At 38.8% G+C, this 26300-nt stretch overlaps 1 protein-coding gene across 1 annotated transcript in view; it reads right to left on the bottom strand.

Moving 5' to 3' along the window:
* Window positions 1-26300, bottom strand: part of ALDH1L2 (aldehyde dehydrogenase 1 family member L2) — a 57954-nt gene that overhangs the window by 8327 nt on the left and 23327 nt on the right. The window contains exons 5-19 of the mRNA XM_061206536.1: window positions 26143-26244; window positions 25841-25930; window positions 23447-23581; window positions 22175-22300; window positions 21525-21616; window positions 19255-19402; window positions 15238-15357; window positions 14525-14652; window positions 12876-13026; window positions 10198-10268; window positions 10016-10121; window positions 4128-4215; window positions 3553-3646; window positions 2297-2396; window positions 1200-1298 (exon numbers count right to left, since the gene is read on the bottom strand). Coding sequence (XP_061062519.1) covers window positions 1200-1298; window positions 2297-2396; window positions 3553-3646; window positions 4128-4215; window positions 10016-10121; window positions 10198-10268; window positions 12876-13026; window positions 14525-14652; window positions 15238-15357; window positions 19255-19402; window positions 21525-21616; window positions 22175-22300; window positions 23447-23581; window positions 25841-25930; window positions 26143-26244 — 1650 coding nt within the window. The remainder of the gene's footprint in view (window positions 1-1199; window positions 1299-2296; window positions 2397-3552; window positions 3647-4127; window positions 4216-10015; window positions 10122-10197; window positions 10269-12875; window positions 13027-14524; window positions 14653-15237; window positions 15358-19254; window positions 19403-21524; window positions 21617-22174; window positions 22301-23446; window positions 23582-25840; window positions 25931-26142; window positions 26245-26300) is intronic.

Raw genomic sequence — 26300 nt, 5'->3', positions numbered from 1 at the left:
TATGTATCTATCTATCTTAGTGGAGGAAATTATATGCTATCATTTAACTGTAAATTCAGGATTTGTAAGAATCTAGTGGTATATCTCTCATAGCCAATTTAGGGATTTATAATAATCTAGGAGTATATCTTCTACAAATATCAAGGATCTAATATACTATAAATGAAGAGCAAGGTATAGGTAGTAATAGCTCTTAAGTACACTTTATCAGGTTTTCTAATATAGACCTATAACTTTTTACTATGAAAAATTACAGGGACTTCCCTGGTGGCTCAGTGGTTAAGAATCCGCCTGCCAATGCAGGGGACACGGGTTCGAGCCCTGGTCCAGGAAGAGCCCACATGCCGCGGAGCAACTGAGCCCATGCACCGCAACTACTGAGCCTTCGCTCTAGAGCCTGTGCTCTGCAACAAGAGAAGCCACTGCAGTGAGAAGCCCGCGCACCGCAACAAAGAGTAGTCCCCACTCACTGCAACTACAGAAAGCCCATGTGCAGCAATGAAGACCCAACGCAGCCAAAAATAAATAAATAAATAAAATATTTTTAAAAAGAAAAATTATAAACATATAAAAGTAGGTAAATAATATAATAAAACTCTACATACCCATCAGTCAGCTTCCACAACTGCCAACTCATGACCAATTTATTCCCCCACTTACTTCCTTCCTTTTTGGATTATTTTGAAGCAAAGTCCAGATATCATAATCTAATCTGTAAATATGTCAGAAAGTACTTCTAAAAGGTAAGGATTGTGTTCTTTTTAAAAAATATAACCATAGCACTATCATCACATCTAAGTTCATTAATAATCCCAGAAGTACTTTTAAAGTAAAGGCAATTTCTGGGCTTCCCTGGTGGCGCAGTGGTTGAGAATCTGCCTGCTAATGCAGGGGACATGGGTTCGAGCCCTGGTCTGGAAAGATCCCACATGCCGCGGAGCAACTAGGCCCGTGAGCCACAACTACTGAGCCTGCGCGTCTGGAGCCTGTGCTCCGCAACAAGAGAGGCCGCGATAGTGAGAGGCCCGCACACCGCGATGAAGAGTGGCCCCCGCTTGCCACAACTAGAGAAAGCCCTCGCACAGAAAACGAAGACCCAACACAGCCAAGAATAAATAAATAAATTAATTAATTAAAAAAAATAAATAAAGTAAAGGCAATTTCTATACAAATCACAGAGCAAATTTGAAGACGCTTACCACTCTTGTCACAAATTCATCATGGATGGATTCTTCCACAAACAACCGACCAGCTGCAATACAGTTCTCTCCTTTGTTGAAAAATACTGCTCCCATGCCCTTCGGCAGCAAAAGAGAAAATACTGTTATTGCTTGGGAAGTCAAGATTGTCATAAAATTGCACACACTGAGAATTAGATGTTATTGGAAGACAGCAGACAACACAGAGAAGTCAGAGAAAAACACAAGCCCGTGGCCAAGTTAGTGTTGCTTGGAGATTCTTGGTTTTGATATTTTTAGGAATTTTGCTTCTCCTTTCCCCCTTTTGGTCCATGAGTACTTTAAAAAAAAATGTACATAACATGAAGGACATAGTGATAAAAACAGATTTTGTGTTACAAGAAAATTTAGATTATTCTATACATTTAAATGTAATATTTCTATACCAAATTTTGCTTTCAAAAATCTCTACATCAGTTTAAATAAATCATGAATGTTTATAAATCTCTACATCAGTTTTAAAAACCTGGCCTCCAAGTTTCAAAAACACGTTTAATTATAATGACATTATTTTTTTAAATTAAGTGCCCTGAGCAGTCCCAAATCTAAACATAAAGAGAATCGTTTCTGTTTATGATTAGATAGAACCAAGCATTGGGCTTCCCAGGTGGCGCAGTGGTTGACAATCTGCCTGCCAATTCTGGGGACATGGGTTCGAGTCCTGGTCCGGGAAGATCCCACATGCCGTGGAGCAACTAGGCCCGTGCACCACAACTACTGAGCCTGTGCTCTAGAGCCTGCAAGCCACAACTACTGAGCCCGCACACCACATCTACTGAAGCCCACGCGCCTAGAGCCTGTGCTCCGTGACAAGAGAAGCCACCACAATGAGAAGCCCGCGCACCGCAATGAAAGTAGCTCTCCCCGCAACTAGAGAAATCCCATGTGCAGCAACGAAGACTCAACGCAGCCAAAAATAAAATCAATTAACTAATTAAGTAAAAAAAACCAAAAAAAAAAAACCCCAACCAAGCGTCATTCTAAGGTTCCTGATGAGAAGGAGGTAGAATGTGTTTCAGAAGTGGGTACCTAGTTAGGTGGACTTGACCTACTCTTACCATTCGTATGGCCTTGTCAAGTTCACAGTCACTGAATATTATAAGGGGGGATTTGCCACCAAGTTCAAGGGAAACTTTCTTCAAGTTGCTCACAGCACAGCTAGAGAAAAATAAAGGGAATATGAGCATTTAGTCTGTCCATCAGTTTCTCTCTCTGTTTCTTCAACCATAAATTACTACTTAGCATGGGAAATATAACTGAGCCTCAGAAATATTAAGAAACTTATTCAAAGACAAAACATGAATGGTAGAATGGTGATAACAGTTGAAGGTGGGTGATGAGCACACAGGAGTTCATCACACTATTCTGTGAGCTTTGTGAATATTAGAAATCTTCTGTAATAAAAGCTGGTTTCTTTTTAAATTCTGTGGTCAAATGATTAGAGATTATCATAGGTAAATTCGGATTCTTTAGGTGTAAGAATTTTGGTTACATAAAGGCCTGGCAAAGAATTTAACCTTTAACCAGATTACTGGCACATCGGGGGGGAAAAAATCAATTTTTAGAAGTATACTGTTTATTTCTCCCTGTTTGCAAAAGTATTGTTATTTAAAGTGTTTTAAAAATACTCTTAAAAATTCAGAAAGAAGGAAAAAAATCACAGAATTCCACTCCATGGCTCAATGGCAACTATTTTTTTTTTTTACCATTTTGATATACTTATTTCTGGTCTGTATCCAAGCACAGCCTTTGTCTTATTTAACATAGTTAGGATTACCCAATATATACAATTTTATACCTTATTTTTCTTTCCATTTACCGTTTAACACTCCAATGTTATTAAAAATTCTACGTGACTGCACAGTATTCCATTATGTTAACAAACTTTAACCACTGCCTTATTTTGGACATTTAGATGGTTTGCATGTTTTTGAACTAATGTTACTGCTTTTTAGGAATTAATTTTATAAATAATCCAGATTTGATTTTTCTTTTATATGTCTTTTCAGTTTCTTACTTATGCTTCAAAACCAATTTGGGCTACAGCTTTAGTACCGAAAATGTTTTGTGCTTAATGATCGTTAAAGCTATCAGAACTTTCAGTACAACTCTGGTTTTGGTGACTTTGGGCTTTACACTTTGGAAAGTATTTTATTGTATTCAAACATTTCAATACCCTGCTGTGGTAAGATTTCTCTTCTAAATTCGATGTTATTTTTCTCCCTCCAAAAGCACCTTATTTAAAAAAGCAAAAACAAAGCCAAAGACCTGGTTTAACAGGATTTTTAGCAAATCAACACACTAAAACCAATACCTCTTCATGATCTGTTTGCCAATCAGAGTGGAACCAGTGAAACCAAGTTTGCGGATATCAGGATGTTCAGAAAGGCGCTGTCCTGCTATGCTACCTGTGGAATTATGGAATAAAACACAAATTAAAACATTATCGAGTTCTTACGGTAAAGGTGGCTTTGACTTCATTGAAGTAGATTTCTAAGCTCTCATTTAAATCTTAGTTTTACATTTTCTATACTAATAACAAAGTGACAAAAATCTGAATAATATCCTCCATGCAATTGTCAGTACCCCAAAGATGGGTATGCCTTGATTTTTTAATCTTCCAAAGGGATTTTTAAAAATTGAAATGGGCCACCATAGGGTGGTTTTACAATGTTGTACAATTTCCACCCCTCCCACCCTACTCATCTGCCACTGTATTTCCACTTTCAGATTTTAGCACATGGTAAGTATGTTTATACTTCACTGTTTGGTAAACTGTATTTAGTTTTAATATAGTTATAAGTCAGGACAAAACACCAGTGGGGAAACTCAGCTACCCTTGTACCTACCATTCATTAGTTACAGCAAAGTGGGTCCTTGTTGGCTTACCTGAGCCTGGAATGATGTTGATTACCCCCTTTGGAAAGCCTGCTTTAACAGAGAGCTCTGCAAACTTCAAAGCAGTCAAGGGCGTGACCTGAGCAGAAGCAGACAGCAATTACCTACTTCAGATTCTGTCCTGTTCTTTAGATCAGTACCCAGCTTTCCTTCTATGGCCATACCAGAGTTCATTTTATTTTTTCTTTTATTGTGACGTAATTTCTGACTTACAGCAAAGTTGCAAAAAATAGTACAAACAATTCCTATGTATCCATCACCCAGATTGCTCAAATGTTAACATTTTACTACGTTTGCTTTATCCTCTTTCTCTCTCCCAATGTTTTTGAACTGTTTAAGAAGTAAAATTTGGTGTGTCCCTTTACCTCTAAATACTTTTGTGTACATTTTTAAAAACAAAGGATTCTTTTACATAACCACAATACAATTACCAAAATCAGGAAATTAACAACTGCTAGAATACCTAATTTACACTCCTTTTTCAGTTTTCACCAATGGTCCCAATCATGTGCTTTGATAGAAAAAGAAAATCCAAGATCATGCATTGCATTTAGTTACCACGTCTATAGTTTCCCTTCCTCTGAAAGAGATTCTGAGTTTTCTTTTATATTTCATTACACTGACGTTTTCGATAAAAACAGACCAGTTATTTTGTACAATGTCCTTTTGTCTGGATTTGCTGTTTCCACATGATTAGATTCAGGTTATGCACTTTTGGCAAGAACACCACAGGAGTGATGCTGAATTCTCCTCAGTGCATTATATCAAGAGGAACATGCTGTTGAATAGTCCCAATTTTGGAAATGTTAACTTTGATCCTTTGGTAAAGGTGATCTGCCAGGTTTTATCACTGTAAGTTACTGTAAAAAGAAAGGTAGCTAATTTGAGACTTTACACTTTGTAGTTAATAAATATTTTTTAGGGAGCTACTTTGAGACTATTTAAATATTCAGTTACTCCTCAAATTTCCACTAGTTTTAGTATCCATTGATGATTCCTGCCTGAATCAATCATTATTATGATGGTTGCTAAGTGGTGATTTTCTAATTCCATCATTCCTTCTACATATATTAATTAGTTGGCTTTCCACTATAAGAGCTTTCCTTTCTATCTAATCAATTAACATCAGTGTGAACTCATGGATTCTTACTTTATTCAAATGGTTATAATCTTTTACTACTGTTACTTTTTTTGAGGTTCAAATTGTTCCAGCTTTGGCTGATGGATCCTGTGTGGATCCTGTGCCTTTCTGACATGTCCCGATCATTCTTTGAGCATTTCCTTGCTTTTTGGCCCAACAAGATGTTCCAGGCACACCTTGTATTTTCCCTGTTCCGACCATTTTTTCAAGAGGCCCAGGTTTCTTTTAGTGCAGAATAGTATTTTAAAACTGTGATATAATGGGAAATATATATTTGGTCTTTGTCTCTGGGTCCTGGCACAGAGTTCCTAAAACCTTGGAATCTCAAGTGAAAAATGCCTTCCATATACTAATGAGATGGCTGGTAGCTGGGAGTCCCTTAGGATGGGTTTTTGTGGCCAGAAAGATCAGGCCATGATTAGAGAGTTGGAACTTTCAGCCCCAAACCAGGGGAGAGGGGCTGAAGTTTGAGTTCAATCACCGACAGTCAATGATTTAATCAATCGTACCTATGAAATGAAATTTCCATAAAAACCTCTCAACAGTGGGTTGAGGGCTCATTCTATCCTTCTTTCTGTTGATATTTGTAACTCTCTTCAACAGTGAAAAACATAGCTCCCAATATCCACAATATATTTACTTGTTTGCTTAATCCTAAAATGTACAGAAAGTAATTTGAGAATTATTAAGCCATGTCCCTGTGAAAAAGAAGCCTACTAACTTCAATACTTATTTTCAGTGTTTTTGCCTCTAGTCTGAGGACATAGAGTCCAAATGTCATTCACAAGTTACTTGGGTGAGTGCTTCCTCACTCCCTTCGGCGTGGTGATGTTATTCATTTGAAATTTGGCTTGACTGATTTGTTTTGTATTCGATTTTGGCCTCATCTACGTTGATTATGTTTCTTTTCTTTATTTGTTCATTTGCTGTCTTGTTGAGTATGGGAAACACGCTTCCAAAAGTGAGGACTATACAAAAGCACATTCAGAGAAGTGTTGTTCTCCTGGCCAACCACCTCCCACCCCCAATCCCTTCCACAGCATCCTCCCCAAGTCTTGTAGTTAATCAACCTCATTAGTCTCTGGTTTGTCCCTCGTATGTTTCTTTTTGCTCAAATGAAAACATACTTACTTTCCCTTTCTGTTTACAAAAAAATTGGTATAGTTATGGATCTCATTTTAAAGATCTATTACAGCAATGAATATCTCGGAAGCAAAATGAAAGTCATATTTTTACACCCTTAAAAAGCAATGCTGATCAAGTCTTAAATTAGTACTCGGTTAGCTTGGTCTCAAAAGATGGAATGGGCGAAAACTGAGCTGTGAATAGAAAATAGTAGAGCTTCTATTTGTATATTTCAATGGAGAAAGATATGAAATAAATCAAACATAACTAACATTTATTATGTGGCTGGATAATGGTACTCTCACTCTGTCTGAATGAAGGCCAGATGGTCACTGGTCACAGAGGTACGTGTGGTATCCTAGGAAAGAATAGGAGCTCACAAGGCCAAGGGAAAAACAGTGGTTTCCCCGCTTGCTCATGTGCTTTCAGAATATTGCCGTGTGTTGACGTTTACAGGCCAGGTTGCGTGGGTTCATAGACTATGTTGTTGTTTTAACTAATGCAAACTTCATAAAATGATCAAGTGACTTAAAAAGAATCTACATAGAAACTGCATAATAAATAATACTAATAGAACAAATACAAGTAAACAACAAGAAAAAAGCAGGGTTATCATTTTTCCTCCTTCTCGTAACAGGTCCATGACAATAACATTGTGAGGTTTTAAAAAAATGGCAATCTAGTGGCAATATTAGACTTGACAAGAAATTTCAAATGCCCAAATATTTGAAATTGTCAAGAAGATATTTCAAATAGTGGATTTATATCTACTATAGTTAAAGACAATCCTAGACCAAAGTGTGTATTATTATGCCTTAGTATGAAGTCATCATGATTAGAAAGACTTTTTTAAAAACTATCCTAAATTAGTGATAATTTTTTTAAAGTAAGAATAAAAAGATTTTATGCCATTAATAAATAAAATAAAACAAATTGTTTCATCTTTATCTCATCCTTTTTCATTTTATTGATTTTCTTCCATTCGGCTAACCAACTGGAATATAGGTTTATATTATGGCAGGATTATAGGTTTAAGTGATATATGGGAAAGCATTTAGCAGTGTTCTGGGCACGAGTAGGTCATTATTAAATATTAGATTAAAAAAGGTGTTAGAGCCTGACAGACCTGGACCAGTTCAGACCATGGGAATCTGTACTTCTTACCTGGTAAAGGGGGGAAAGCCAACTGATTCAGCCCTCCTGCCATTTGCACAGGGCCTTAATACTATCAACGGTTTCATATCATAATAAAAATATATCTCCCACATAACAATGGCAACTTTGGGTCTTTCATTCTCAGGATTAAAATTATCATCAGTCATTAAACTATCAGTTTTAAACTGCAGATAGAGTTAGACTGTAATTTCCACAGGAACAGAAATTTTATGTCTTTGTCACTGATAATATGCCTGGCAAACAGTGGGCACTCAATACATGTTTGTAAATTTTGAACATTCTATGTAATCACTAGGGTTTTCCAATGCTTAGCACTCTCTTTGGATGCCATATAGTGGTTCTCAACCCTGACGGTACCTTAGAAACTAATGTGAAGATTTTAAGTAATACCGATGCCTGGCCTCTGACCCAGACCAATTAAATTAGAACCTCTGCCAATGGGGCCCAGATATCAGTATTTTTAAAAGAGAACTCCAGACGATTCTAATGTGCAGCCAGGATTGAGCACCACTGGCCTAGGTTATCTGCCTTCTCTCTTCACTTTACTAGCTTCTTGCTGTTTAATGAGTGTTGCTGCTTGGGAGAAACAGCACTCATACAGGATGCTGGTGAACTGTTGCATTCCCATGGAAGGATGAGCCAGTAGCTATCACACAAACACATGTATCTTTTAACTAAGCGATTCTGCTATTAGGAACATACCCCCCTATAAAGATAATTGCACATGTGCATGATGCCATATTTAAAAGGTTATTAACTGCAACATAGTTTATAACAGCAAAAAGATGGGAAAATCTCAATATCTATTAATTAGGTATTGGTTAAATAAAATATTGTTTATCTACACACTGGAAACTGTTTTAAAAAAAGAAGTTTTGGGGACTTCCCTGGTGGTCCAGTGGGTAAGACTCCGAGCTCCCAGTGCAGGGGGCCGGGTTCGATCTGTGTTTGGGGAACTAGATCCTGCATGCATGCCGCAACAAAGAGTCCGCATGCCGCAACTAAAAGATCCTGCATGCCACAACTAAGACCCGGCACGGCATAAATAAATAAATAAATACATATTTAAAATTTTTAAAAATTAAAAAACAATACTTAACAGAGCATGTGGCACATACTAAGTGCTCAATAAATATTTTTTTTAAAAAGTTATTTTTTCCCCCTTTGGTAGTATGTATAGAATGCTATTTTATTTTATTTTAATTTTGTATTGTATTAGGGTTAGAACACTTCACATGACATCTACCCTCTTAAATTGTTAAGTGTACAATACAGTATAGTTAACTACAGGCAAAATGATGTGTAGCAGATTTCTAGAACTTACTCATCTTGCATAATTGAAACTTTATGCCTGTTGATTAGCAATTTCCCATTTCCCCTTCTCCTCCTGTGTGTTTTTTAATTGGTTAAAAAATATTTTTTAAAAATTATTTGTTTATTTAATTTAAAAAATATGTTTGTATACACAGAGACTATCTCTAGAATACCTACGAAACTAATAAATAACAATAACACTGGTGGCCTCTGGGAGGTAAATTGGTGGGCTGGGGGAATAAGAGGGAGACTTTTCACTATCTACCTCTTGGTATCTTTTGAATTAAAAAATTTTTGAATGTTTACTTGTATTTTTTACTGAAATTGTTTTTAATGAGGAAAACAAGATGACTGTGGTCACATGACTATGTAGTTATGACAAATGAAATTGTATTTTTTTTAAGTCCTAAAAGAAGAAATAAAAGAATAGTTAATAAGTAACAAACTGTAAACTCTTCTTGAATAGAGACCAAGTTTTCTCCACAACTTGGGTACCTCAGAATGTCTACCACTGTGCACTGTCCAGAGTAAATGCTCAGCCAGGTGTTCAGTTGGCTACCATATTTTTTTCTTGAAAAGCTACTGTAGCATTAAAAAGATGCTTTTGAGAACTCTATCATCTGAATTATTTTTTAAATTATTTCCTCATTTTCCACATGTATATATTTCCACACAGCTGCCACAATTATATACATTCTTTTGCCTGCTTGTCCCTCATCTTGCATAACTTTACAATATTTTTGATAATGAAAATTTGAATGCCTGCAAAAAAACTTTTTCTTTTGATATGTCGTAGCTATTCTAAATAACTCCCTTACTACTGGGCATGTGGCATTTTGCAAGAATTGAATTGGTTTGTAGAAGTTTAATGGATTTCACTGACATACACTATGCCTGCTTCCACTGTCACGGAAGTTCTAAATTTTGGAATCCCCATAGGATACACTGGGTAGCTATTAAAAATGGATATTTACTAATATGAAAAGATGCCCATGATATATGAAATGATGTTGTGATATATGATCCCATTTTTGCTTAAAGACATAATATTTGTAAATGTATGTCTCTGGTTTTATGTAAACGGGAGAGGAGGAGATGCTGCACCTGGCCCCGCGCGTCTTACCTGCGCCGGCTTGAGCACTAAGGTGTTGCCTGCTGCCAAGCACGCGGCGCTCTTCCACGCCAGCATCATCAGCGGGTAGTTCCAGGGGATGATAATGGCACAGACACTGCCGGGGAAGAAAGAGACATCCTCAGTCCTCTCGAACTAACACAAGTCACTCAGAAGCGCTCTCCTTGTCTTACCCAAGTGGCTCCTTCCTGGTGAAGGTCAGATTGCGATTTGGACGGGCCTGGTTGATGGGAATTGTAGAACCCTAAAGAATGAAAAAGGTTGATACTATTTTACTAATTTCAGTGGGTAAACTTAACGAATCCATTTTCTGTCTGCCTCTCTTGCTTTTTCTTAGCTGATATTAAAAAAGCAGTGTTCAATTTATGAGAAATACATCTAAACCTAAAAAGGAACTGCTATGTCTTTCTCAAAAGAACTGAGACACAGGAGAAAAAAAACATAATTCTAGGGCTTCCCTGGTGGCCCAGTGGTTGAGAATCTGCCTGCCAATGCAGGGGACACGGGTTCGAGCCCTGGTCTGGGAAGATCCCACATGCCGCGGAGCGACTAGGCCCGTGAGCCACAACTACTGAGCCTGCGCGTCTGGAGCCTGTGCTCCGCAACAAGAGAGGCCGCGATAGTGAGAGGCCCGCGCACCGCGATGAAGAGTGGCCCCCGCTCGCCGCAACTAGAGAAAGCCCTCGCACAGAAACGAAGACCCAACACAGCCAAAAATAAATAAATAAATAAATAAAGTGAAAAACTGAAAAACTTAAAAAAAAAAAAAAAAAAGGAGCCCATCTGTCTAACCCCGAAGGCCATGTTCAAAAAAAAAAAAATAATAATAATAATTCTAATTTAATCGCCTCCATTCCCAATTTCTTGGCATGGCAGAGAACGTTAACTGCCCGAGCAATATCCATTCTCCCCTCTGTTCTTAGTAACAGAAACCCTATATTAATAATGGGAATGGCAACGTTCCCAGATAAACTACTACGTTCCCCAGTTTCCATAGCAGATAGGGATGGCCAATGGAAGACGTAAGCACAAAGCACTGAAAGGGGAACACTCTTTAAAGTAGGCTGACTCAGCTTGGACAAGTGCTCTTTTACTCTTCCCCTCACTCTCACTTTTTCCTTCTTCCTGCTCAGAATGTTGCTAAAAAGGCTGGCACTGCGGTGGTTATCAAGAGACCAAGAAGCAGCCATGAGGGTAGAGATCATATGGTATAAGGATGCCCTGGCAAAGAAAGAGCAGGAATCTTTATCTCACACACTGGACTTGATTGCCTGCCTTTGGACTCCTGAAAGTGAGATAAAAACAAACTTCTTAGTTGGGTTTTCTATTATACGCAGCCAAATTTGATCCCAGCTGATTCATGACAGCTGTCTTTAGCTGAAGCTATACATCTGTTTTGCCACATAAAATATTATTGCTGTTACTAATACAAGTAAGTGTACAATCTCTTATCTGAAACCCTTGGGGCCAGGTGTGTTTTGGGATTCAGAATTTTTTGACTTTAGAAACATAATGTATATACCTTATACAATGTTATTATATCTATAACCTCCAATAAGGTCTGGGGCAGTCCCCCATAATCAAGCATATGAATATTTATTCAGTGAAATATATGAATATTCACTCTAAGCAATATGAATAAAGCTTATAGACTCAACTTGGTTCAGGTCAGGTTTTGGCGCCAAATGAGTTTGAACCAATCAAACAAATCAATTTTCAGGTTTCACAGCAATTTGGATTTCATAATTGAGGATAAAGGATGGACTTGAACTGCTCTTATTAAATACTTATATATGTATGATTTTGTGGCTGAACAATAATTAAAACGACATTTATGTGCAAGACCTACTATGGTGCAGACTTTAATCCTGTAGTATATAAACACTTGTTTCTAATCCTCATAACATAACTTGCAAGGTATGGATTATTGTGACCATTTTACAGACGAGGAAAGTAAGGCAAAGAGAGGTAAATAACTTTAACAACAATAGCTGGTAAGTGTCAAAGCTGAGGCTTGGAACCAGTTCTCTCTGATTCTATATTAATGGTGTTGGCAGCAATGTGCCCAGATAAAATATTATGTTTCCCAGTCTCCTTAGCAGAGATAGCCAACGGGAGATGTAAGCACAAGGTGTAGGAGGATGGGAATGCTTTTTAAAGTCCTTTACCTTTCTCCCTCTTCCCCACTTCCTCCTTGCTGCTGGGAATGTGGCTGTGATGGCTGGTGCTTCAATGGTTACCATGAGTCTATGAGTGGCATGCATTCTGCTGTTTGCTGCAAGCCCTATCTCCCTTCTGTATCCCAATACCAAAGCCACGTATAGTTGCCATTTATCATCACACATGTAATATTTATTTTCTTGTAGAAAAAAGGAAATGGAAATTTTTATCGAACTCATGTCTTTAAAATCTTTTTCTTATAACCAGTCTGCATAGCCCATCTATGTTAGCTCTCTGACCTCTATAGGTATTTGAGTTTTCAATTCCTCCATGATACCAGGCTTCTCTCTATATGCCAACAAGACTATTAGATGCTCTCAAGAGACATTATAGTAAAGTACAAAGAACATCATTAGATTTTAGGTTCAGAAAATCTTGAGTTCAAGTCCTAGCTCTATGGTTTACTTACTATGTGACCATAGGTAAGTCATTCATTGTCCTCAAGCCTCAATTTCCTCACCTGTAATAAGAGTTAATAGATATCCACCTACCTCAGATGATTGTTATAAGGATAAGATGAGAAAACCTACATAAGGGGTGGCTCTGACAAAGTGTCTTTACAAACTAATAAACATTCGTCCCTTTTCCTCTTGGAATGATCTACATGGAGACAAACAACATTTGCACTTACTTGAATTTTGTCACACCAGCCAGCAAAATATCTGAATGTTTGCACAGACATTCCAATGTGAGTCTTCAGAGCCAAGGTGTAGACAGCCCCTGAATCGAGGGCTTCGATGGTTGCCAGCTCTTCTTGGTTCTCTTCCAGTAGGTCTGCTAGTCTGTATGGATAAAGAAATTCATTCAACAGATATTGAGTCTCTACTGCGTTTAGTGCATCATCCTAAGGGCTGAGAACTCAGAGGTGAACACAAATGAACCAGGTCTCTGTCCTCATGGAGAACATGGTCTAGTAGGGAAGACAGACATTCAACAAAAAATTTCATTAATAATTTGTTTTAAGAGTTATAATGAAGAAGCAGAGGGTGTTGGAAGTCCGTATCATTTGCGTCATAGATGTATAAGAAGTAAAATAGTGATTGAGCCACAGTAATCCAAGGAGATCAATGACAGAAAACAGTGGGAATGTGGATAGTTGATGAATATACTGGGAGATGTTAGGGGGCAAACCACACTCCTAGAGAACCCAGGAACACTTGAGGATTTCTGGTTGGTTCAGAAATATTTCCAACACTAGCTGAAAAGGACAAAGACAGAAAAACATGGAATGAATTATAAACACTGCAACAGGTTTCTGTTTGGTGTCTAGTTTCTTTGGGAAGATAAGTACAGGACTGTCTAATGACTATGAAATAGTCAAAGTTCATCTTTTGTGTTCACCTCCTCCATTTGTTTTCCTTCCTTCCTTCAGTGGTTCTGAGATGTTCCTTTCAGACCATTCCAAAGTCAGGCTTGAAATCCTCCTCCCTAATGTTTCTTTCAGATCCTGCTCCAAGAAATCTTTGGACAAAGTCAGCTATTTGGCTTTTAGTAAGTAGAAAACTGAATTTATGATCGAATCTAATTACTCTTGGCATACTCAGCTACCGATTTATAATACCCTTTCCAGGCCTTAGTGTTTTTCCTCCTTGTTCCTACTCCCTACACATGAAGTAGATTTAAAATTTCCCTTTGGAAACAACAGGGTGCTGGATGTTCTCCATGTGCAGTCTCCACCCTGCTCTGTGACCCCTGGAGGATGACCTTTATAGACTACATCACAGGCTCCCGTGCTCTCTCACTGGGCATGGCTAATGAGGGGCCAGTGGGAGGCACCCCCAGGAGACTGGCAAACTGGAGGATAAAATGGTCTGGGATTTGAATCCTCTGGTTGCCTCAGTGATGGGCTGTAGATCAGCAGATGCTGTGTCCTTCTACCAAAACCCGCTGTAGTGTGGTCTTTTCCTACAGCTATAGATCTTACCTGATTCTAGTAACAGCTCCTTCCTCTGTCCCTTCAGGCCTTGGAGTAGGAGCACCTTCCCCCTGTTCTACCCCTGCCTGGGTGCTTCATTATCCTTTGACGGATTCCCTTGACCTTGCTCACATCTTTACAAATACATAGTCCTTCACTAAACTTCTTCTGGTACAGGCACACTGACTGAAACAAGCAACAGTACAAAAATCAGGAACTCATATATATGGGATTTTATAGGATGCAAGGAACAAAAGACATGCTATATAACAGGTGCATGCTAGAATGTTTTGAAGAAATTTTAAAAATCTTGGCAATGTTAGTCAGTATCCAAAGGCCACAGGCTGTGTTCTTAAAAATCATACCTGTACATCAATATTCCTCTTTCTCGTGCATTCATTCTTCCCCATTCACCATTTTCAAAAGCATCTTTGGCTGCTGCTACTGCTTTATCAACATCCACCAAAGAGGCATAGGATACTTTGCATATTGTCTATTTCAAGGTAGGAAAAAATAGGTTCTAGGTTATTTATATATGGAGATATGCAACTATGTTTCTTGGGATTAATTATTATACTATAAAATTCAAAGAATTTTTTATGATGGAAAATCAATACTTCCAGTAATATAGTAAAGAAAAAGAAACAATCTTAACATGAAAATTATGAGCCTAAAATTTAGTACTTCGCATGTCACACTACACTATGAGAAGACATATTTAGGAAACTGTATTTCTTCTCTTGCCTTGGGGAAGCTGAATTTCTCACCACGAGCTTGCAAGGTCTGAGATTTTTTTTTCACACATATAGCTTTATGTGGAATTGTGCTTCTGATGTGTATAGGTATAGTGATCCATCCAAATTCATCGTAAATATTCATTCTTTAAAGTTGGTTACTGTAGTTAACAGCAGCCAGTACCAGAACTGAATAGTTGAAAGAAATGCATGAAGTACATTTATATTAAGTGCTCAGAGGCAGAGTAATAGAATAAGTAACTTTTTAAGACTGTTTTATAACAGTGTATAAATGAAAAACATCCATGATCAGTGGTCACTACGCACGCTAAGAAATTACTCACAGATCCATCTGTTGGGTTGATGGTGTCATAAGTCTTTCCATCATCGGCATCTGTGAACTGTCCATTTATGAAACACTGATATGGCATTTTTACTGTCATTTCATTGACCTCCTTTGAAACCTAAGAGAGAGAATTATATTAATAGAGTCAATGGATTTCTGTGCGTATGCATTTGATACCAAATAGCAATAAAGAAGCTTATCACTAATGCAGAAGGAGACGTTATGTCAATGGGATTCTACAGTTTACTGTTCAGAAGAGACAAGCATTTGTAATATTTAGGCCTCATGATGCTTAGATTGGCCATTGAGACAGGAGGTCAGCTTCTGTAATGACCGAAGGACTCTAGGGGGAGCTTTATAAGGATCTGTTTTCTTCCTCATAGAGATGAAATAGGACTCAGAAGACCTCAAGATAATGGAAACACCACCATCTAGTGGCAAGATCTGTGGAGTGCACCAACTGCTGTCATTCAAAGTTTTGAAATTGCCTGTCAATAGGTTTCCTTTTACACTGGTGCCATTTTAAGTTTTTTTTCCAGCGTTCTTCCCATTTTCACTTTCCCTCTCTTACACATGTGTTGCTTAAATTGTACTCTCTACTATTAGCTGGCAAGTGAATTTAGATTAGTCCATTAAGCTCTATAAATCTCAGCTTTTTCAACAATAAAATGGGGATAATATACCTGCTTCATACAGTTATTAAGAGACATAATTAAAATTATATATGTGAAAGAGCATTATTGGCATAAAATCCCACATCAATGAAGGCATTAAAAAGGAAATTGAATGATTTCAGAAATTATTTTACATAGAGAAATTGATGATGCCTGGAAAAGAAAGAAAAAATAGCAAGAGGGTAGCTTGCTGCTCATCATCAGTAAGTATTAGAGAAATGCAAATCAAAACTACAATCAGGTACCACCTCACATGGGTCAGAATGGCCATCATTAAACAGTCTACAAATAAATGCTGGAGAGGATGTGGAGAAAAGGGAACCCTCCTACACTGTTGGTGGGAATTAAATTGGTGCAGCCACTATGGAAAACGGTATGGAGGTTCCTTAAAAAACTAAAAATAGAGTTGCCACATGATCCAGCAATCCCACTCCTAGGCATATATCCAGACAAAACTCTAAATTTGAGATGATACATGCACCCCAATGTTCATAGCAGCACTATTTACATAGCCAAGACATGGAAACAACCTAAATGTCCATCAGCAGATGAATGGATAAAGAAGATGTGGCATATATATATAAACAATGGAATACTACTCAGCCATAAAAAAGCAATGTGCAATAACTGAAATTTTAAAAGTCACTGGAGAGGTTCAACAGTAGATTCAAGCAGGCAGAAGAAAGAATTAGCAAACGAGACAATGGGTCAGTAGAGATATCCGGTCTGAAAAGAGGAAGGAAAAAGAATTTAAAAAATGAATAGAGGGACTTCCCTGGTGGTCCATTGGGTATGATGCTGCGTTCCCAATGCAGGGGGCCCGGGTTCAATCCCTGGTTGGGGAACTAGATCCCACATGCATGCTGCAACTAAGAGTTCGCATGCCACAACTAAGAGTCTGCATGCCACAACTAAAGATCCCGCGTGCCGCAACGAAGCCCCGGCGGAGCCAAAATAAATTTTAAAAATAAATAAATAAATATTTTTAAAAAATGAATAGAGCCTTAGAAGCCCGGAGAACACCATCAAATGTACCAACACGTGCATAATGAGAGTCCCAGGAATGAGTGGAGAAGGGGAGAGGGGCAGAAAGAATATTTGAAGAAATAGTGGCTGAAAATGTCCCAAATTTGATGAAAAACATTAATCTGCACATCCGAGAAGCTCAATAAACTCCAAGTAGAAAAATCTCAGAGATCCATCTTAAACACATCATACAAAAATGGTCCAGAGCCAAAGACAAAGAGGGAATCTTGAAAGCAGCAAGGGAGGAGCAACTCCTCACAAAAAAGGGATCCTCAATAAAATTAACAGATGACTTATCCTCAGAAACCACGGAGGCCAGAAAGCAATAGGATGATATATTCATAGTGCTGAAAGAAAGAGACTGTCAACCGAAAATTCCACATACAGCAAAAATACCCTCCAAGAACAAAGGAGAAATTAAGTCATTCCCAAATGAACGAAACTAGCACATTGCTAGCACATGAACATTGCTAGCACATTGCCTTTCAAAAAGTACTAAAAGGTGTCCTTCCGGCAGAAATGCAAGGACACTAGACAGTAATTTAAATCTACATGAACAAATAAAGAACACTGACAAAGGTAAATATAAGTCAGTATAAATGTATTTTTGCTTTTAAACCTTTTTCTTCTATCTGATTTGAAAGACAACTGCATAAAGCAATAATTATAAAACTTTGTTGGTGGGTTTATAATGTATAAAGATGTATTTGTATGACAGTAATAGCACAAATAAGGGGGTAGGGAGCAGAGCTGTACTGTAGCAAATTTTTTCTACACTATTGGTATTAAGTTGGTATTAATCTGAGCTAGAATGTTTTAAGAAAAACGTCTCTTGGAATCCTCAAGGCAACCATTAAGAAAATAAAAATATATAGCAAAAGAGATTAAACTGGCATACTAGACAATACCCATTTAACAAAAAAGAGAGCAGTAAAGGAGTAGCGGAGCAAAAAAGGCATAAAACAAGACATATAGAAGCCCAAGTGGCAAAAGAACAGATTAATTAGACTTAATCAAATTTTAAAACTTTTGTGTGTTAAAGGACACTATCAAAAAAGTGAAAAGAAAACCCACAGAATGGGAGAAAATATTTACAAATAATAAATCTGATTAGGGTCTAGTATCCAAAATATACTAAGGCCTCTTACAACTCAAAAATTAAAAAGACAAATATCCCAGTTAAAAAAGAAGCAAAGGATTTGAGGGAATTCCCTGGTGGTCCAGTGGTTAGGACTGGGCGTCCTCACTGCCAGGGGCCTGGGTTCCATCCCTGGTTGGGAAACTAAGATCTTACAAGCTGCTTGGTGAGGCCAAAAAAACCAAAACAAAACAAAACAAAAGAAACAACAACAATGACAAAAAACCCCACAAAAAACAGGTGAAATATTTGAATAGGTATTTCTCCAAAGAAGACATGCAAGTGGCCAATAAGCACATGAAAAGATGTTTATCATTAGTCATTAGGGAAATGTGAATCAAAACCACAACAAGATATCACTTCACACCTGCTAGAACAGCTGGAAGAGAAAAGACAGACAATAGCATATGTTGGTGAAGACATGAAGAAATTAGAAGCTTCCTACATTGCTACTGGCATTGTAAAATGGTATAGTCACTTTGGAAAGCAGATGGGCAGTTCCTCAAAAAGTTAAACATAGAGTTACTATATGACTCCTCAATTCCACTTCTAGATATTTGCCCAAGAGAACTGAGAACATATGTTCACACAAAAACTTATACATGAATTTTCATAACTGCATTATTTATAATAGCCCCAAAGTAGAAACAGTCCAAATGTACATCAACTGAGGAAAGGATAAACAAAATGTAGTTTATCCACACAATGGACTATTATTTGGCTAGGAAAAAGGAATGAAGTGATAATCTACTCTATAATATGGATGAACCTTGAACACATTATGCTAAGTGAAAGAAGCCAGCTGCAAAAGGCCACTTATTGCATAATTCCATTTATATGAAATGTCTAGAATAGGCAAATCCATAGAAACAGAAAGTAAATTAGAGAGGAGAGCAGAGAATGACTGCCAAGGGATACAGGGTTTCTTTTTAGGAGGTGATAAAAAAGTTCCATAACCAGATAGTGGTGATGGTTGCACAACTCGGTGAATATACTAAAAACCAATGAATTATACATTTTAAAAGGGTGAAATGTATGGTATCTGAATTATAATCTCAATAAAACTGTCATTTTTAAAAGGCTGTAAATGTAAAAACAAATGGATGAAAGGTACAGCATTCTTTTATAGTACGAAGGTCTTAACGATTTAGGTTTTCAACACCATGGACAGGCTTACATAATCCACCACTAGCTCTGCTTCTTGATCTTCTCCTCTCAGTTTCCTCACGACTTTTTGGATGAAGTCTTCAAACTTGGTGGCCATATAAACATCCTCATTCTGTAACTGAAGTCCTCCACACTTCTGTCTTATCTCTTCAACCAGCCTGAAAGGAAGAACCAGCTCATGTTACTTAACATTTTTTTTTTAACATCTTTATTGGAGTATAATTGCTTTACAATGGTGTGTTAGTTTCTGCTTTATAACAAAGTGAATCAGTTATACATATACATATGTTCCTATATCTCTTCCCTCTTGCATCTCCCTCCCTCCCACCCTCCCTATCCCACCCCTCTAGGTGGTCACAAAGCACCGAGCTGATCTCCCTGTGCTGTGTGGCTGCTTCCCACTACATTTTTAAAAGAGTTTAGAGGGACTGTGATTACTTTTAACGTGCTTTGAAGTAGGACATATGTCACACGCTTATTTATACCCCATGAGATCTTCTATGATAATAATCAGAGAAATTGATAAGAGTGGGAGAAAAAATTTTTAAAGCTGTCTTGAAGGACAGTGGCAATTTTTAAACTTTTTATTTATTTTTTTAAAATTTTATTTATTTTTGGCTGTATCGCATGGCATGTGGGATCTTAGTTCCCCGACCAAGGATCGAACCTGCACCCCCTGCATTGGAAGTGTGGAGTCTTAACCACTGGACTGCCAGGGAAGTCCCGGCAATTTTTTTTATACATGACTAGAAATACAAGAAATCAAGGCAAAGACATTTTAATTACTTGCAAGCAAGATGATAAAGGGCACATAAAATCAGTTTCTTTCCTTTCAAAATACTCAAGGAATAAGAAATAAGGAAAATTTCTGAACTGTGACGATTATCAGAAACCAAAGTCATACCATAGAATATTTTCTTTAGATCCTGTGAAACAATAAAACAAACATTTGTTTGTATTACATGGCTAAGATAGGTACTAAATAGAACCATCGGGAAGGTTAATATAATTTGTAAAGTCCTTTTCAACCCTTTGATTTTTCACTGTTAATTTTTCAAATCATAGCTCTAATTTGACATTTCTTGAGTAGCAAAGGTGTACCAGACAGAGGTGTACTAGAAAGCTCACCACAGGGGTTGCTCAGCCATGTATTCCCTAAAAGAGATGAGGTGCCTTGGTAGTCCAAGATAATAATATCAGATGATTTTGGTAAGTCAGACACTCAAACAGGAAATGGGTAACTCCTGCAGGAGTATCTTGTTAGCAAAAAACTAGTGTTAAAAGTACAATGTTGAAATCTTTAGTTGAGCAAATGAGAAGCTTCTGGGAACTCATGAACCATAGCTGAGAAATCTGTAACTTGAGGAACCAAAACTTTTAACTTCTGATAACGATATTTGCTCTTGAGAGGATTGTTTTTGATGATTGGAATAAAAAAGATCCATGAATGAAGGGACTTTGTCTTGTTCATGACTGTATCCCCAGTGCAAAAAACTGTTCCTGATGTCATAAATGTTCAATAAATTTTGTTAAATGCATGAATGAATAAATAAATAAACAGACAGAATGTTCATCAAGAACACTTGCTTTGCCGACATGAAGGATTGTCAAGAGGAGCTTACCTTGTTTATTTAGTAAATGGCCATAGTGTGGCCCTCAAAGGAAAAGCACCTCTGCAAGACTCGCCACTGTTAGGATCCTAGTCTGCTCTTCATGCCACAGAGGGTGCCTTTCTAGTCCTCTAGCCCTTGCTACTTGTTTGAAACCTCTGTAGAGAAATTCTGACTGTAGAGTGGTTACCCTTACTCTTGCAAGAAGTCTGACAATCCTCATTCTAGATATATCATACTGGGCAACTTAGGGAGATAGGAGAAAAAGATTCGGGGTAAGCATAATCAATGTTAGGTATCCTTTTAGGTGAGACTATATAGGGAAATCCCTTTTAACATTCTCAGTCAGAACTTCCCAATTCTAACTGGAGGAGAATCAACTAAGAAATATGAAGACAGATTTTTAAATGAAACAAATAATTAGAAGGGTTGTTGTTCTAGGTGTATAGTAAATATGAAAATAACTCCTGGTTAGCAACAAAGAGAAGGGAACAAATACATGTATTTGACCATGGAAACAAACAAGCCAAAAAAGATGAAGAAAAGAGAAATACAGTAGATGGGTACAATAGAGTGATAATAACCGGTACAAAGGATTTCGATTTGATTTTCAAAGTCAAAGTCAAAATCCCTGGTGGAGGGGTATGAGTCAGTAAGGTGGTGGTTTTACCTGACAACATCCATTGAGCTTGCTCCAGATTTAAAGAAGTCTGTTGAATCTTCAATAACAGGGACGTTGCTTAAAATTCCAGCCCAGATGACCTACACAAGGGAAACTTTTATGAGGGAGCTGCCATGTAGAACACTGTGGCAGAGACTAGTTAGCTTCTCGCCAAACCTACTTCTTTTCATGGATTGATTACAATTCTCACCATCTCTTCAAGTTAGAGGTGGCCGTGTGACTGACTTCTAGCCAGTGAATATGAATATAAGTGACCTGTACTCCCAGTCTTGTCCCATGAAAAACCTCCTTCACACAATTCTCTGTGTTCTTGTGCTCTTCTTGGCTGTCTGGGATGGAGATGACCCCCAGCAGGACCTTGAAGATAGCCCAGCCTGGTTCCTGCTTGACTCCACCCCTAACCCTCATGTTCCAGCTTCACCCCTAATGCCCAGGCCAACCTAGAACTGCCTTGGATAATTTATGTGAGTGACAAATAAATGTGCGTATAAATTTTGGCACTGATTTCCTTTTGCAGCTAATACGAAAAAGAGGAAATAAAAGTTCCATCCCAACTACTTTGAGATTAATGGTACCAGTTAACAAAAATGGTTTCGTTTTCCAAGATAAGAGTAACATTAAGAACTTCACGTGTTCACCTTGATGGTCTCCGCCACCTTCACCTCTTCGGCTGTAAGTTCCACCACTGATGTCTCACCCGCTGAAAAGTACTGAGACGCAGGAATCATTTTTCCATCTTCAAACTGCAGATTTCTCACCATCAGCTATAAAATAACAACAAAACAAGCAGAAGAATTGAGCATTAGGACAATTCAAAAGTGAGACTGGTGGGAGGAGTCTTATATGGGTATAAGAAGCGGCTTATTTGACAAATATAAAAATATGGATTAAAAGCACTCACCGTTATGTGTAAAAGGACTGAAATGGTATTTCACCCATGGCAGCAGAAAGGAGGAAGTTAAGTCTACGGGTAGATATATCTCAAAATGGATGATAAGCCCCCCCAAAACTGACATTCGGATATAGGTATTGGGTCTAAAGCCTACTGTAACTACCATTGCTACTAGTACTAGTACTACTACTACTACTGCCATCTTCTGAACACTTACTCTGCAGCATGCACTGTGCTAAGTACGTATATGCTGAAGTATCTTATTCAATCCCATAAATCCTGATGGAGGCAGGTGTCCTTATTATCCCCATTTTACTGATGAGGAAATGGAGGCTCAATGAGATTAAGTGCTTTGCCCAGCGCCACACAGCGAGTAACAGAGCTGGGGTTACAACCCAGGACTAGATGGGCTCTGAAGCCTACAATCTTAGTAACTGATCTATCCTGTAAGCCATCAGAAAGTGTCTGTGAGCTGCAAATTCCCTTTGGCTTTCTTCACTGGGCAGCTGCCCAAGAGCCCAGAGAGGCCCAGAGGCCACGCTCCCAAGCACAGGCAGAGTGGGTGGGCGTCGGCCTGGTGAGGCAGGGGAGGAGCTTCTGAAGAGGGCCACATCATCTGAGCCTCCCAGACTCTGCCAGTGGGAAGGCAGACAGACAAGGTCACTCTCTCTGTTTTACAGATGTGGAAACTGAGCCTCCGAGGGGAGAGGCGTCCTGCCCAAGACCAGTAAGTGGCAGAGCAGGGATTCACGACCTGTTTCCTGACTAAACTCCAAGCTCTTTCTACTGTATCACACACCAGGCTGTGTGGGTCCTCGGGGCCCATCCTGAGAAGCCTTCTTCTCATCAAGGGACCTGGAGCCAGCTCATCCGCAGAGAGAGATGGACCACAGACTCCTTGAGCTCCCACAGCCCACTGCAAAGCCAGACTACCCTGTGAAAGCTAGTCCCTCAATAGCTTGGGTTATCAAAGGAAACCAAAACAGTTATCTTAGAGGTAACCATGTTGAACACTCACTGCTTTTCCATCGTTACCAAAAAGAACAAGGCCGCTTTTGGTAACAAGACCAGGCTTCTTGGCACCTTTAATTTCCAGTGGTTCTCCAGGAGGGATGGAGCTATTCAGTAATGATGAGCCATAGAAAGTGACCACCTAGTAAAGAGATCAGACCCAGGTTGTGAAAGGGGGAAGTGAAGGCTGGTTATAAGGGTGTATGCGAGCAGCACTCCTGGCAAAAAAGCTGAAGTTGCAATTCTCATTTATGACAAAATTAGGGACCCCCCCACCCCCAATGATATCAAGCATCTATGGAAACGACACAAAGCAAGAGATGGTCTGTGAATGTGTGATTGAAGAGTTTAAAAAAATGCCCCACATCCAGGTGACACGAGTATACATTTATCATTTATGCACATTGACACAAAGGTGAATGAGATAAAAGCTCTCGCAGACTTTGCAGCCTGAAGGTAGGGTTTGTGGGGGAAGTGGAGGTGTTGGTGGGGTGTCAGGGAGGGCAGATGCAGAGTAGTAAACAAACTATTATATTGCAGTGGGATGTACGATGGGAGGTACAGGTGCTTTGTGGGTCAGTTTATGGAAACAGGACTGGATCCAGACTGTAACTAAGAGAACTGGATACTAATTGATTTGTTATTATAATAATTATTATAATTCTATGGCCATTAGCTATCATTTATTGAGCATTATAATATTTAATATTTATTGAATACTTATTCTATGCCAGGGACTAAGTACTTAGATGAATTAACGTGTATTAACTCATTTCATCTTCACAACAACCCCAAACCTATAAAGGAGGCACTATTATTAGTCTCATTCTACAATGAGGAAACCAAGGCACCCAATGGTTAAATAACCTGCCAAAGGTTACACAGCAAATAGTTGCAAAGCCAGAATTTTAATGGAAACATTCTGGCTTCAGATTCCACACTTTTTTTGGTGAGTATATCTGCTCTGAAAAACTGGGTATTATCAGTTGTGGTAAAATATATTCATATGCTATGATGATGTCACTCTAGTCTAAGATATACACCCAGTACTAACCATGTGATCAAGCGTACATGTGCAAGGATGTCCATGGTAGCATTGTTTATTTTTTTATTGAAGTATAGTTGATGTATAATATAAAGTTACAGGTGTACAATATAGTGACTCACAATTTTTAAAGGTTACACTCCATTTATACTTATAAAATATTGGCTATATTCCCTGCGTGGTACAATATATCCTTGTAGCTTAATTTATAAATAATAGTTTGTACCTCTTAATCCCCTACTCCTATCTTGCCCCCCCGCCCTTTCCCTCTCCCCACTGGTAACCACTAGTTTGTTCTCTGTATCTGTGAGTCTGCTTCTTTTATATTACATTCACTAGTTTGTTGTACTTTTTAGATTCCACATATAAGTGATATCATACAGTATTTGTCTTTCTCTGCCTGACTTATTTCACTTACCATAATGCCCTCCAATCCCACACTTGAAGCACTGCACTAAACCTCTTCCCTTGGTCCTTCGTTGATCCCACATATTTTTATTGACACCTAATATGCACTAAGAACCCTGTGTAAGTGCTGAGAGTATCAAGACAATAACATGATGCTCTTGCCCCTGAGGGGTTCACAGTCTACGGGGGTGAGAGAGATAGATACATAAAGAGATGCTTATAGTATATAATACGCTGTGTCAGAGCTAGGCAGGGCGTTACGGGAACAGAGAGAAGGGACGCCCAATCCCGCCAGGCTGGGCTCCCGCCAGGCTGGGCGTGTGAGGTCAGGAGACTTCCTACAAGAGGTGAAACCTGAGAAGCTGAGCTGAGTGGAGATCCCACCGGGATTAGAAGGCCTTTCCTGCCCCCTGCCCCCCGCCCCTGCTGCATCTCTCCCCATGCCTCTCACACCTGATCCTCACGCCTGGGGCTACAGCTTCACTGAACTCTACGGCGAGTCCCTGTCCGGGTAATATGCTCTCCTACCTTTGGGTCCGTAACTCTTTGGCTCATTCTCTACCTGCTGACCTCTTCTCGAGGTGCAAGCAAAACAGTCAGCTTTTCTAGAAAGCCTTTCCTAAGACACCTGAGTCTGGGCCTCAGTTACATCATTTGTCTTACTTCATTGTGCGTGTTTATTCACTTCTCTGCTTTCTCCATAAAACTGCAGTCTCCCTGAGAGCAGAGGCTGTGCCCAGTGTCTGCTTCACACCAAATGCTCAATACATGGGGAGTAAAGAGGGAGGTGGTCACGTGTACCTAGAACTCTTTTAGCTGGTCATGTGTACCTAGAACACAGACTCTCCTCACAACCAAAGGAAGAACCAGAGGAAGCCTAGACTTATGTGTAATACCTCTTACAAAGGTTATATGCAAAAAAAAAAAAAAAAGGTTCCTAGAACATACCTGTCCATTTATCTCTGTCCAAGCTCCAGGGACTTTATCATGACCTCGGATCCAGTTATGTAAAGCTTCAGCAGACTGATCCCAAGAGATCTAGAAATGCACAAAGCACAGGTTGAACTTCTAATGCTGCAAGTCTCAAAGGCAATAGAAACATTTCTCTCCATCAGTGGCGGACATGAGTAGGGATGGGGCAGCAGCCTCCCTTGGAGATCTACCTTTTGGTGAGGAAATGGTACACTGAGAACTGCTTAAAGGTGGAGGACAATGAACTCTGAGATGCGTTATTGAGTTGATATAAATACCTCAGCATTTTCCTTTTTCTGGATACCCTCATATGTTGCAGCTTCTTCTGACTGGGGAATACGAGGAGCTTTTCCATCGGCTATGAGCTGGACAGCTTCCACCTAAAGCCAAAAATGTTACCTGTGTTAGAGCCCAGTGGTCAACAATGGCATGGCCT

The sequence above is a fragment of the Eubalaena glacialis genome, chromosome 11 (genome assembly GCF_028564815.1).
Source record: "Eubalaena glacialis isolate mEubGla1 chromosome 11, mEubGla1.1.hap2.+ XY, whole genome shotgun sequence".
NCBI classification, from domain to species: domain Eukaryota; kingdom Metazoa; phylum Chordata; class Mammalia; order Artiodactyla; family Balaenidae; genus Eubalaena; species Eubalaena glacialis.
The sequence above is the reverse complement of the archived record's forward strand: the minus strand, read 5'-3'. Positions and strand labels throughout refer to the sequence as shown.